Raw genomic sequence first — 12873 nt, 5'->3', positions numbered from 1 at the left:
TGGCTGATTACCAAGAGGCGGCTAATCTGCGTTTACGAGGCTCAGTATTGATAGAGAGTGAAGGTTGCTTTAATATTTCCTCACGTGGCCTTCACCTTCTCATGACAGAAACATCTCATCTCAACCACGTGGCATCTTGTTGCTCTTTGCCTTAAATTTTCACTCGTTTTATCATTCAGTATGAACATTTGGAATAATCACAAGAAAATGTCAACAATCAGTGTATTTTATTATTTTGTTAGGCAGTTATTAGGATTGTGCAACGATTATTTTGACTGAAATTGCAATATGTAATGGAATTGATCAGTTTTGTCTTTCTCACACATTTTTCCTTTATTCAAAAAATTGTGATTTGGTTCTGGTTCTTCAATTTGGACAATGCACTTGGCCGTATTGTGATTTTATTGCAATTGCGATTAATAGTGCAGCTGGAGCAGTTATGTTGCAGTTCATCTTAAAGGGCAACCTGTCCAACATGGACCATATATCCCCATGTTTTTGTGTCTGAAGTGACTAATGGGGACAGCAAATTTTAAAACTGGTTCAGTGTCAGGGACCAAGCAGCGAGACAATGAGGAGAACAGGAGTTTGTTGGACACAATACAATGTAAACCAAAACTTAATAATGAGGCCTAGAAAAGAGGTCAACACAATAGAACTATGCTCAAAATAACAGCAACAAAACACAGTGTAACCTGAACAAACTGACCTGACAAAATGAAACATGAGGGAACACAAGAGGGGAAAAACTTAACTAAACCCGGATCCCCTTCTGACATGGCAGCAGATGGTATAAGTCTGATGAGTTGGCCATGGGATTTAACAGCTCCCTGCCCTTGAACACACCTTTTGCTTCTCCCACCAGCACAGTAACTCAAGCAAAGAAAGATAAAAATGATTAATATGACAGAAAATTGCTCATTCTAACCCAACAATGTGAAAATGCGTGCACTTCATTTAAACAATAAAGCTAAAAGTAATTAACAAGATTATAAATCATCATAAAACACTTAATTCAGCCTTGACAAACAAAATAAAACTCAAGAAAAACATCTTTGTTCATCTTTGCGCTGCTCCAACAATACAAACCCTTAATTCGCCGAGTGTGAAAATATAATGTTTCTCCCTGCTGCTTCTCCTCCCTCTGAATATTTTCACACCTCATGTGGTGAATAGTGTTAATTTCTCCCAAACCAGCAGAGTTAGTGATTGTTGGAACAGTGGAAAGATGAACCAACACTGAGTATGATTTCAGATTGTTATTAAGACAAATTGTTTTGCATCTGGCAGCTTTTTATAAGCTTTTTCTGAAAAATAAAAAGGTTTCCAGTTAAGTGAAGCAGCATTTTGACTTTTGCTTACCATTTGTGGATATGTAAGGATGGATGGTGTCTGGTGCACGCAAGACTTTTGGTTATTTCAGTGATTCAAAGACAGTTACGAAGGCAAAAGATAGAAACACGGGGTTCAATCTCCTCTGCATGTATAACCACCTGTTGCTGTCTGTTGGCTGTATGATTCAGTGCTTTGGGAAAAGTTAAGTAAGTTGACCTTGTATTTAGAATATTTTAAATATATGAACACCTTTTCTCCCTGTTAAAGTGAGTTTTTCTTTATCTAAATACAGCGTCTGAGGATGGAGGCTGTCGTATACTATACAGACTGTAAAACCCCCTGAGGCAAACTGTGATAAGCGATATTTGGCTATATAAATAAATTTGACTTGACTTGACAAGACACATTTTCGTCAGACCCGGTTGGACTCCGGGTTGTGTTTTTCTGTGTTGCATCTCGCTGCTCCCAGATGAAAACCTTTGGAATGAAACTAAAAGCTGCTCATTCTCAGACCAAAAGAATCTACACGGGGTGTTTTTTTGTTTTCTTTTGAAAGGAGCTCAAAGAAGGAAGCTGAACATTTGCAGCACGTAGGGGGTTATAAAAATGCACCAACTGTGGCCACAGGAGGTCTTTATTAAAGAGGAGCAGGGCAAAGTGCTTCTTTATTCATGCAGGGAGTGCTCTCCTTCTGCGCTGCTTCACATCACCACCCTGCTCGTTGTTGATTGTCTTTATTTATTCTCTTTGCTCGCTGTGATTCTCCCAGGCAACCTGACGATTTGAATGATCCCTGTGTCTCCTTCTTTCTTCGGTTCTACTTACCTGGGTTCTTTCAGGGTTTTTTTTTTTTTTTGCAGCATCACTGCCGGGTTGCTGCTCAGAAATTCTGCAGAACTCACTTTGATGGCTTCTTGCAGGACGTGACTTAACTTGACCGGCTGAGGGCAAATTAAAATTCTCAGCTAATTGCTGACATTTGGGTCCAGTTCAAAACTGTTGTTGTATAATGAGGTCATTAATCAGGAAATGATTAGCAACTTTCAGTTGACTCACAGAAAGTTACACAAGAATGAAAACCTTATCATGTCATGTCTTACCTCTATGCTTTCACAAAACACATTTATAGAACATTTATTGTTAGAAAATCAATCATGGGCATGAAAAGAAACAAAAACCATAAAGAGACATAGAATGAACATAAAAAGATCAGCCACAAAGAGACACAAATCCATGACAAAATGATGCACCATGACCATAAAGAGAATCAAAATGATAACAAAGTGAAGCAAAACAACCACAAAGAGATGCACTACAAAAAGAGACAGAAGGACAGTAGACGTAAAACAAATACAAATACAAATACAAATGACCACAGAAATATGTAAAATGACCAGACAGGACAACCACAGATACACATAATGACTACAAAGATACATAAAATGACAACAAAGAGACACAAAACAAATACAAAGAGACATAAAATGACTACAAAGAGGAAAAAACAACTACAAAGACACACAGAACAACAGCAAAGAAAGACAAAATGATGACAAAATTATGTAACCATAAAGTGACACAAGGAGAACAAAAAAGACTGCAAAGAGACATCAAAACAACAGTAGAAACAAATACAGACACAAAACAACTACAAAGAGACAAAAATGATCACAAAAATATATAAAATGACGACAAAGAGACACAAAACAACTACAGAGAGATGCAAAACAACTTAAAGGTGATGCAAAATAACCACAAAATGTGTAAAATGACTACAAAGATACAACAGTGCTTTTGTCTCAAACCTGTGGGTCTTATTCTTGTGTTGGAGGAGAGGCAGAACTTGTATCTGTGCCCAGGTGCTCATTGTCTTCCAATCCGTCTATGATCATACTGTATCTTAATCAGCATGCACAGGTTGTTACTGTAACTCCAGCATACACTATTACACACACACACACACACACACACACACACACACACACACACACACACAGACATCCATCCATCACAGAGAGTGGTGGGGAGCCATTAGCCAGATTAGGCTGTCTGAGTCTATCAGCAAACTGTTACTCTGCCGTGATTTACAGTCGACTGTCCGGGCCGGGTCGTACGTCACACACTACTCTACTCCAGGAAAAACGATGTAAACAACGGCTGTCACGAGGCTCGTTGTTGTGTTTGTCGCTGCTGGAGACGCAGTCATTGTTGGGTTGCGAGGGGCCGCAGAGAAACACGAGGTTGGACTTGAATAGAAATACGCATTTTAGGGGGGAAGCTTTTGTCCATCTTGTAGTCCAATAAAGGAATAAAGCATTGTGGGGAAAGATCAGAACACTGCATTTGTGTGTGTGTACATGTGTTTGAACTTCTGAGGATGAAATGAGGACAAAAAGACAAGAGAAGTCCTCAGTAAACACATCCTGGCTGTTCCTCTTCTTCTTAGAATTAATTTCACTTTTGTGCTAAAAGCAGGATTAGGATTAGTGTTTCCAATTATGCCACGGAAACGAGATTAGTTCATTTGTTCCTCTCATTTGGGGGTCCTTTTTTTCTGTAGTCTTTGAAATCCTGAAACAGGAGAAAATAAGAAAAAGGCACTATAGCATCACAACAAGTATTACACCGACAAAGTTCTTTAAAGATGATTTAGTCTTTCGGTCCGTCTGTTGATCCACCACTAGAATATCTCAACAACAATTTGATATATTGCCTTGAAGTTTTGTCCAAACATTCCTCAGAGGATTGATCTCACTCCTCTGACTTTTCATCTAGACCTGAGCCACCATCTGTTAGATTGATTTGGCACAAAATTTGGCACAGAAATTTATGATTCCCAATGACTTTGGCGATCCTCAGACTTTTCGTCTGCGGTGCCAAGTTGGATATTTGTGTTTTTGAGTGAAATATCTGGACAAATATTGGGTGCATGGCCATGATATATGGTTGAAATAGAATTGTACTGACTTTGGTGATTGTAACCTTTTTTTTTTGTCGTTTTGTCGTTTTGTCATTTTGTCGCCCTTGTTCAGCAGATCACTTCAGGCTCATAAGGTACACTTTAGCGTCTGCGGTGCTGTGAGGAACCCTTTGTCATCCCAGCTCATCAAGTACCAGTGCTGCTTAGCCATGCCCCTTTAGCGGTTGTATGCGATGCCTTTTAAACACATGGTTAAGGTTAAACTTAACTCTTAAACTGATGTTGGTTTTTTTTAGATGGGCCTTTTTTTAAGTGGTTAAAGTATGTTTTGCTGCCCCGGCGCTCCTCTCTCTTACTCCAAACTGGGGGCATTTTGACTGGCATCTACTGTAGCAACTATTGATAAGTGACCTCATACAACCCCGCATCATATAATCAATTTAAGAGGGTTGAGGGATGTATTTAAATCATGGAATATTACATTTTGTCTGCACTGGTAGGATATATTATATATCACAAAGGAGAAACTTTAGAATGTCTTCATATAGAGTAATTATAGACTGGTAAAGTGGCTAAAAGCATCTTGAGATGTTAAAAAAATTATGAATGAGCATAAATAATTAATTTGGACAAACCAGCCTGAAACATGAAGGACAAACAAGGACATGTAAGGACGGTGTGTGTGTGTGGTGTGTGTGCTCTTACATCCACCTGAACTGCTATATTTCATCATTTAATCAATATCCACATTCTCCTCCTCCTCCTACTCCCTGTTTTCCCTCCACCTTCTCTCTATCTCTTGCTCTCTTTTTTTTACCACTCCGTCCAACATTGATCTTCCCTCCTCGCTCTCCGTCCATCCATCTCACTTTGCCCTTCGTCTGTCTTTCCTCTCAAAACCTCAAAGACTGAAAAAATTCACTCGCCACCTCTCGATATCTAGCCAAGATAATTGCTCCCTCTTCATCTTTGGCTCACTCGCTCTGTCATATTCCTGTCGTCTTTCACCCTCCCCTCTGTCGTCCTCTCGTCTCCACTGCTTTTTTCCCCTCTCATCTCTGTCTCTTTCCTTCTGTCTTCCTGACTCCATCTAAGCCTCCCCTCTCATCTCCTCTCCTGGTGTGTATAATGTAATTGCAGAAGTCTATTCAGCATGTGCGCGCTCCGTCGCAGCGCTGGCAGATGAAAGCGGTCGGGATTTAGCAGCCGTAACGTGATGGGAGTTCGAGGGGATCTTGGCTGTCATTGGCAGAGACAAGGGAACATGGTTTTGAATGTGTTTTCCTCTGTGGAGTCTGTGTGTGTGTGTGTGTAGGTGGAGGATGGGATTTTTCTGCACAATTTTATTATCTGTACAACTGTTTGTTTTTTTGAATGTCCTCTATTCTTCTCTCTCTGTGGAGAAAAAGCCAACCTTAAATTCCTCCTAGAAATCCTCCTGTGGTGTATGCTACTTTGCCAAAAGTATGTGGACATGCCTATGTGAATATCACGGTTCGTTTGAACTTGACTATTAACTGTGCAGAAATCCAGATCCATAAAGAAATTTCCCGGCTTGATTTGGGAGACCTTGACTGGTCTGCACAGACCTGACCTGACCTCAATCCCATTCAACAAGATGAAATGAACTGGAAAGCCAGATGCTATTGGCCACCATCAGTAGCCGACCTCACAAAAGATGTATTTGGACTATTGACAGTAACTAATATTTAAAAACTAAAATATTGATCATTGATAATATGGTGTGAATAATGCAGCGCCTCTTATTTCCCTTTCTCTCTGTTTTCTCTTTGGTTGTCGCAGGTATCAATACTTTTTCGATGCCACATGTTTAAAAGCAATGCAGTACTGACATTTCAAAATATCTAAAGTACAGAAGCTAGAAAAAAAAAGATCAAAGTGCTTAAGAGACATTCAGTCCCTCCTACTGTATATACTGTAATCTGTTGCTACCTAGCCCTGGTTGCACATTTGCATGGTTGCATGTTCCCTTCACTTTGTGCAGCTGAAGTGAGTCTGTCTGCATCCACCTGCATCCTCCAGTGAAGTTGTATGCAATTGTGCCTTAAATATTCACTGGACATTCTGTTTTAGCTGCTCTTATATCTGAAATCCTGTCAGATCTCTGCAGCCAGGTTGTAAAATCTTGTGGAAAGTCTTCACAGAACAGTGGAGGCTGTTATAGCAACAATTTAATGCCTGCCATTTCAGAATAAGATGCTCAGTAACCTCATATGGGTACAGTGTTTCGGTGTCCACATACTTTTGGCCATGTACTGCAGAGCTTAATCCAGAAAATGATTCAGAAATGGAAAAATTCAGCTTTAAACATCTGGGTTTGAGTCAGTTCCTCACAGTCTACAGCCACCATTTAACAGCACAGACCTCCAATAATTATACAGAGAGGAATTTCTCACAGTACAGGCACACTGGCCAATTTTTACGCCCACAGTATCAGGAAATAGACCAGAATGCATTGCAGCCACAGGACATTGAAGCCACAAATGTTGCTTTTCTCAAGTGAAAAAAAAAAAACTCCCACTTTCTTGTTCTCGCCATGCTTTCATTCAGTCCACCTACACACACAGGGTGCAACAGGTTCGTAATCCTTCCCTGAGAGCTGTCAGAGGGAATTCTGGGAAGTGTAGGGAATCATAAACTGAAGATGCACTCTATCTCAGATTAAAGAAATTACTCTCAGAGCAGTTTTGGCAGGCAGTTGAGCGTGTCCTGCAGGGAGCGGAGGAAGGCTGGTTTGTAATGAGCTGTGGTTAGCTTGTTAGCCTCAGATAGAGCTTGACATTCACACCCGTACTCCACACAGCCTCGCTGGATACTTTCGGTTTGAGAACACTGAATTTTTTTTTTTAGTCTGTCACCGAATGTTCAGAGAGTTGGTGTCAGTGCTGCAGCCGCCTCCAGCAGCCTGGAAGTTTTGTGGGTTTCTTTGTTTTTACAGCAAAGGGGAGGTGATGCTGCTGTCGTTCTTGTTTTGGTTGTCACTGCTGCAAATGAGCCAGCATCGTATTAGAAGGATTTCAGCTAACAACAATATGAAGCTGAGGCAGTTGACATAAAATTAAATAAATAAATATCCAAATAAAAAGCTTGTAGAGGCTCAACTAAAAGGATTTATTTGGAATTTATATCTCAGATGATTTGTAGGCTACAACTTGTTTCACCATTCATAAGTAAAAGCCACAAAGCATCAAGAATTTAGCATTATCTAATTTAAACTTTTTTCACCTTTGTTTTTTCAGAGGATTTTCACCGAGAGCAACACTAAACAATGCACAAGAACTAAAGTAGCCAGAGAGTTCTACAAAGTTAGCTAAAAGCTTGAGAACAGCTGCATTAAAATAATGGATAAAACAGTTGAAATAGTTTGCTAAAAGTAATAAACAATCAGTTGAAACAGTGAGCTAAATACATCCCAGCCTAATGTATAAACACTTGAAATAGTTATCTTAAATTGAACAGTAATAGTGAGCTAAATGTAGTAAAGGCTAATGGATAAATTGATGAAATTGTGAGCTACATGTAGCCAATAAGCTAATGGATAAACAGTCGAAATATTGAGCTAAATGTAGCCTAGCTTAATAAACAGTTGAAACAGTCAGCTAAAGGTAAGAGATATGCTAAGTGGTTAGATAAAGATAAAGACAGCTTAAAATAACTGATAGGCCTAAGTGGTTTAAATAATTAGCTAAAGGTACAGTAACGGATAAAAACAATTAGTGAAATGTATCAGAAAAATAGCTTGTGGTTAAACATTTAAAACTAACAGAATGGTTTAAGTTAGGTAAAGCTAACTAATAACTGGTTTAAGTTAGCTAAAAGTAACTTGGATGCTTTAAATCACTAACAGCACCTTTAAACTAACTGTTTGAGTTGAGAATGTGGAAAGATGTGGTGGCGGTTGGTAGGCAACTGCTGCCATGGGAAACACCACTCAGAGTTTTAAAGTCTCCACCATGATGCCAAACACACAGCCCTGCCCTCTTCAAAAAAAAAAAAAAAAGACCATAATGCAGCTGCAGTACCATTATTGTTTCTATGTTCTTACACAAAACGTGAGGAGAATTCAGATTTCAGTGTGACTGTAGCTCACCAGAATGAAAAACCTCAGCATTTTAATGTCCTTTTTTTTCTTTTTAGCCTTGGTGCCCTAATTGGCTGCTTGGTGCAGGCTGCTTTTCCCTTCTGATGATGCTTTTATTTATTTATTTATTTTTATTTTAACCCACATGCACACATGGAAACACACACACACACGCACACACACACACGCTCGTCCAGTGGGCACGTATTAATTGCTTTCTGCAGCCAGAGAAATTGATGAGAAATGAGGAGGGCTATTCTGGTCCTGCACTAAAAGAAGAAGAAGAAGAAGTTTGAGAGGAAGTTCAGTCATCACTGATCATGTTATTGATTCCATGAGATTTTATGTCATTTCCAACATGCCTGCTCATCTCCGTCTACATTTCATGTCTTTATTTTTCGTCTTAGTCTCATTTTCTTTCTATTTTGCTGTCTTCCTATCTTGTTTTGCCTGTCTTTTCTCTGTTATGTCTTCTGTCCTCTGTTTTGTCTTTGTCTGTCTTTCTTCCCATTTTGCCTTGTTTTGCTCGTTTTTCTTCAGTCTTGCTTTCTGTTTTGTCTTACTTTCTCTTCGTCTGTTTCTTTCTGTCTGTGTATCTTTTTGTTTTTCTGATCCTGTCTTTCTTTCTGTCTTGCTTTTAAAAATGTTCTTTCTTCCTTTGTCTCAATTTTTTAATCCTTTAATCCTTTGTCTTTGTCTTTCTTGCTGTGTCTGTCTGTCTTGTTTCCAATCTACTTGCTCTCCGTCTTTCCTTCAGTCTCCTGGTGTTTCTGTCCCTTCTGTGTGTCTTTCTTGCTTTGTAAAATTTGATTTTTAGCCTTTCAGCCCTTCTTTCTCAGATTTATATCTTTATGTCTCATTGTGTCTTTATTTTTTGGTCTTCTCCTTTTTCTTGCTGTCTGTCTGTCTCGTTTTTCCCTTGTTGTCTTTCAGTTCTGTCTTTTTTCTCATTCTGTCTGACTGTCGTTTCTTTCTTCTCTCTTCTGTACTCCTGTCTTTTTTTCTTTTGTGTTGTCTTGCTTGCTTGATGACTTTCTGTCCCATTTTGTCTTTTTGTTCCTCGTTTGTTATCTTTGTCCCATTTTCTGTTTTTCTCTCTTCTTGTCTATCTTGCTATCTCTTGCTATGTCATTTTTCACAAATAGTTTGTCAGTTAGTCTGTCCAGTTGTTGAGTATTTGTGTGAAAGGTTTATGTCCTGTTCTTCCCCTCTCTCTGTTTCTGTCACCCTTTTTTTTTTCTTTTTTTTGCCTCCTAATCCGAGCTTTTTTCTTAGTGCAAAAACAAAAACAAAATAAATTTTCTCTCATATTTACCTTCTCATTCCCTCCATCTCAGTGGAGGTCACAGCTGTTACTGATGATTTAGAGACATTAAAAAAATTTCACACTCTCTTAGCGAACACTTCAGATTTCCCATCAATTTTAACCTGCCCACAGGGAATCATTAACACAGCCTTTAAGTGTGTAAGTACTGTGTGTGTGTGTGTGTGTGTGTGTGTGTGTGTGTGTGTGTGTGTGTGTGTGTGTGTGTGTGTGTGTTTCCAATCTTTCTCACATGATCAGACATTTACGTTTTGCCCATTTAGCGGACACATTAATCCACAGCATAGATGGGACAGTCATCCTCACCAGTGTCTCTGCTGAAGGACACTTGGACAGAATCAGCGGCCAGAGGCAGCAAAAGTCCACTCTGGTGGATACTGGTGTAAAAAAGACTAAAAAAGTAAAAGTAGAAGTACTGATCCAACTTCTTTACTGCAGTAAAAGTGAAACAGTACAGGTTCTGAAATGTACTCAAAGTATAAAAGTAAAAAGTTGCCTTTTATGCAGTTTTTTCGATTGTTATGTCTTTTTTGTTTTGTTACGTCTTTTTTATCTTGTTAAGTTTTTTGTTTGTTTGTTTTTGTTTTTACATCTTTCTCCTCTTGTTTTGTTGTTTTTAGTTGTTTTTACTTTTGCTTGTCTTGTTGCATCTTTCTCCTCTTGTTGCTTTGTTTTTTGTCTTATTACATTTTTTGTCTTGTTATGTCTCTTTTACCTTGTTACATGTTTTTTTTGCTTTGTTATATCTTTTTTATCCTGTTACGCCTTTTTTGTTTTGCTAATCTTTTTTTTTTTTTTTATCATTTTGTGTTTTGTTATATTTGTCTTATCTTGTTAAGTCTTTTTTCTCTCATTAAGTGTTTTGTTATCTTGTTACATCTTTTCTCCTCTTGTTGTGTTGTTTTTAAGTCTTATTACATATTTGTTGCATCTCTAATTTTTCTTTGTGTTATCGTTCCATCTGACTTCACAACATCACAAATTGTGAACCTAAAGGTTGACATCACTTGTGATGTTGTGATGTCGGTGCACAATGATGCAAAACAAAAATAATTAATACTTACCCTCAGATGCATCACAATTGAAGTAACAAGCCTGTTTTGAAAATGTAATGAGTAAAAAGTTAAATGTGTTACTCGTACTTTACTTGTAAATGCAAAACTCTTTGTACTGCTTTAGAAAACGCATGGCAAACACGTGATGTTGTGGTATTTAGACTTTAGGAGTGCAGACTGGTTTAGTGAGTGTTACAGGTCTGTGTTTGGATCAGCCACCAGGCAGGTGAACACGTGTACCTGAGAAAACAGGAGAATAATAAGGCAGACAGACACATGGCTTCATGTTCACAATCTTCTCCAGCTCTTATCTCAGTGTATTTTCCTCTCATCCATGTTGTCAACATGTCAAAATGTATAAAATACACCTAATGATAAAATAAATAAATACATAAAAAAACATAATTGCCCTTTTCTTTTAGGTATCTCCTATAAAATTTGTCAATAAATTAAATAAAATTAAATTAAATTAAATATAAAAAACAGAATTATAAACAATCAACACTTCCTTATTCACATCAACATAACTGATATTACTAATTGGTATGTGAACCTGCTGTTTTGCACTCTTGTAACTTGGATTCACACTTCCTGTGTGTGTACATGAAGACCAGACCAGCGCACAAAACAGAACGATCCCTACCTCAGCTGACAGGGGCTACAACAGGCTAATTAACTTGTCAACACTTAACATTTTATTAAAGCGCTTGTAGCTTTCCTAATGACCAACAGAATTTACACAGAATGACCCTGTGGAACAAACAAGATTTTTAGCTAGCGCTGTACACAAAACTCATATTGGAGAAACACAACATGAAACAGAAACATTTTTAACCATGGTAGATAAAATAATAAATAAATAATAAATATTCGTCTCAAATTTGTTTATGAGGTGTTTTGTGTATTTAACATGTCACTGACCAGAGAAAACAGGAAAAATAATGAGGCAGGCAGATACATGACTTCACATTCAGAGTCTTCCCAAAGAGAAACCACAGCACTGCACTGCTACTTACTGTCCAAAGGTTAGATCACACTTTTTGGAAGTTAATAATAGAGATTTCTCTGTAAGATAGTGCTTTTTTGCTGTTCGTTTAAATACGAAAGTACATTTTAAAGTTAAAAATATGACCAGAATCAAATAAACACAAAACAATGACCATACATTTTGTGTGCGCCACACAAGTCTGATGCCTGATGAACACCATGCATCTGTATTGGGTCCTGATACAATTTTGGATCAGATGTCTATCCTCTCTTGTGTTTTTCTGCTGCAGGAGGGCATGAAATTGTCACACACACTCTGAAGTGTGTTACTGATCGTCCCTAACAACTAATAGAAGTGTGTGTGTGTGTGTGTGTGTGTGTGTGTGTGTGTGTGTGTGTGTGTGTGTGTGTGTGTGTCGACAGCTGTGCCAGCAGCCCCGGTGAACGTGTCGGTGACCCAGCTGAGGGCGCACTCGGCCATGGTGACCTGGAACGTCCCTCAGGGAGACACAGTCATTGGCTATGCCATCTCCCAGCAGGTACAGTGACGTATCATCATCTGTGTGTGTGTGTGTGTATATATGCGTGTGTGTGAATATTAACTGTGAGCTCAAAGATTGATTTTTCTTAATTGGTTTAATCCTCAAAAAGCTTGAAAAATAATTTGTCAGCCTGCTCATTAAGCTCAGTCAATCTGTCTGATGTCAAATTTACCCTGATCTCACCCTTTCTGTCCCTCTGCGCGCTCGTTTGGTTGAAGGCCAATTAATTTTGCAGGGATACAAATTGAAGGGAGATAAATTATGAATCGAATGCCCAGAAAACTTGGATCTCTGCCCGCTGTTCAGGGCAAGAAAACAGCTTTTCCTAAGTTGAATTATGTATTTTTGGTGATCATCATTATCTCTTGAGGAGTGTATTCTTTTCTTCCACTGGGCTACAAAACGCTGCGTCATTCATGAGGCCGGCGGGCAGTCAGCATTTTGCCCAAAGACACTGAGTCACGCGGTAAAAGTTTTGAAATGTCAGGAGAATTTGCTCATAAACATCTGACTTGCTGGAGAGCTTGTTAATGTCAGGGCCGGCTGCTGGTTGACGCAGGTACTTTTAGAGGTAATAATCATAAAAAACGAATCTCCTGATTAGTAAA

General features: G+C 38.6%; 1 protein-coding gene across 1 annotated transcript in view; it reads left to right on the top strand.

The window, feature by feature from the left end:
- The window catches only part of LOC146304542 (fibronectin type III domain-containing protein 4-like), a 33857-nt gene that overhangs the window by 4812 nt on the left and 16172 nt on the right, over positions 1-12873 (top strand). Inside the window, exon 2 of the mRNA XM_084713614.1 lies at positions 12147-12262. Coding sequence (XP_084569740.1) covers positions 12147-12262 — 116 coding nt within the window. The remainder of the gene's footprint in view (positions 1-12146; positions 12263-12873) is intronic.

The sequence above is a fragment of the Lutjanus erythropterus genome, chromosome 24 (genome assembly GCF_056507025.1).
Source record: "Lutjanus erythropterus isolate fLutEry1 chromosome 24, fLutEry1.hap2, whole genome shotgun sequence".
NCBI classification, from domain to species: Eukaryota; Metazoa; Chordata; class Actinopteri; order Lutjaniformes; family Lutjanidae; genus Lutjanus; species Lutjanus erythropterus.
The sequence above is the reverse complement of the archived record's forward strand: the minus strand, read 5'-3'. Positions and strand labels throughout refer to the sequence as shown.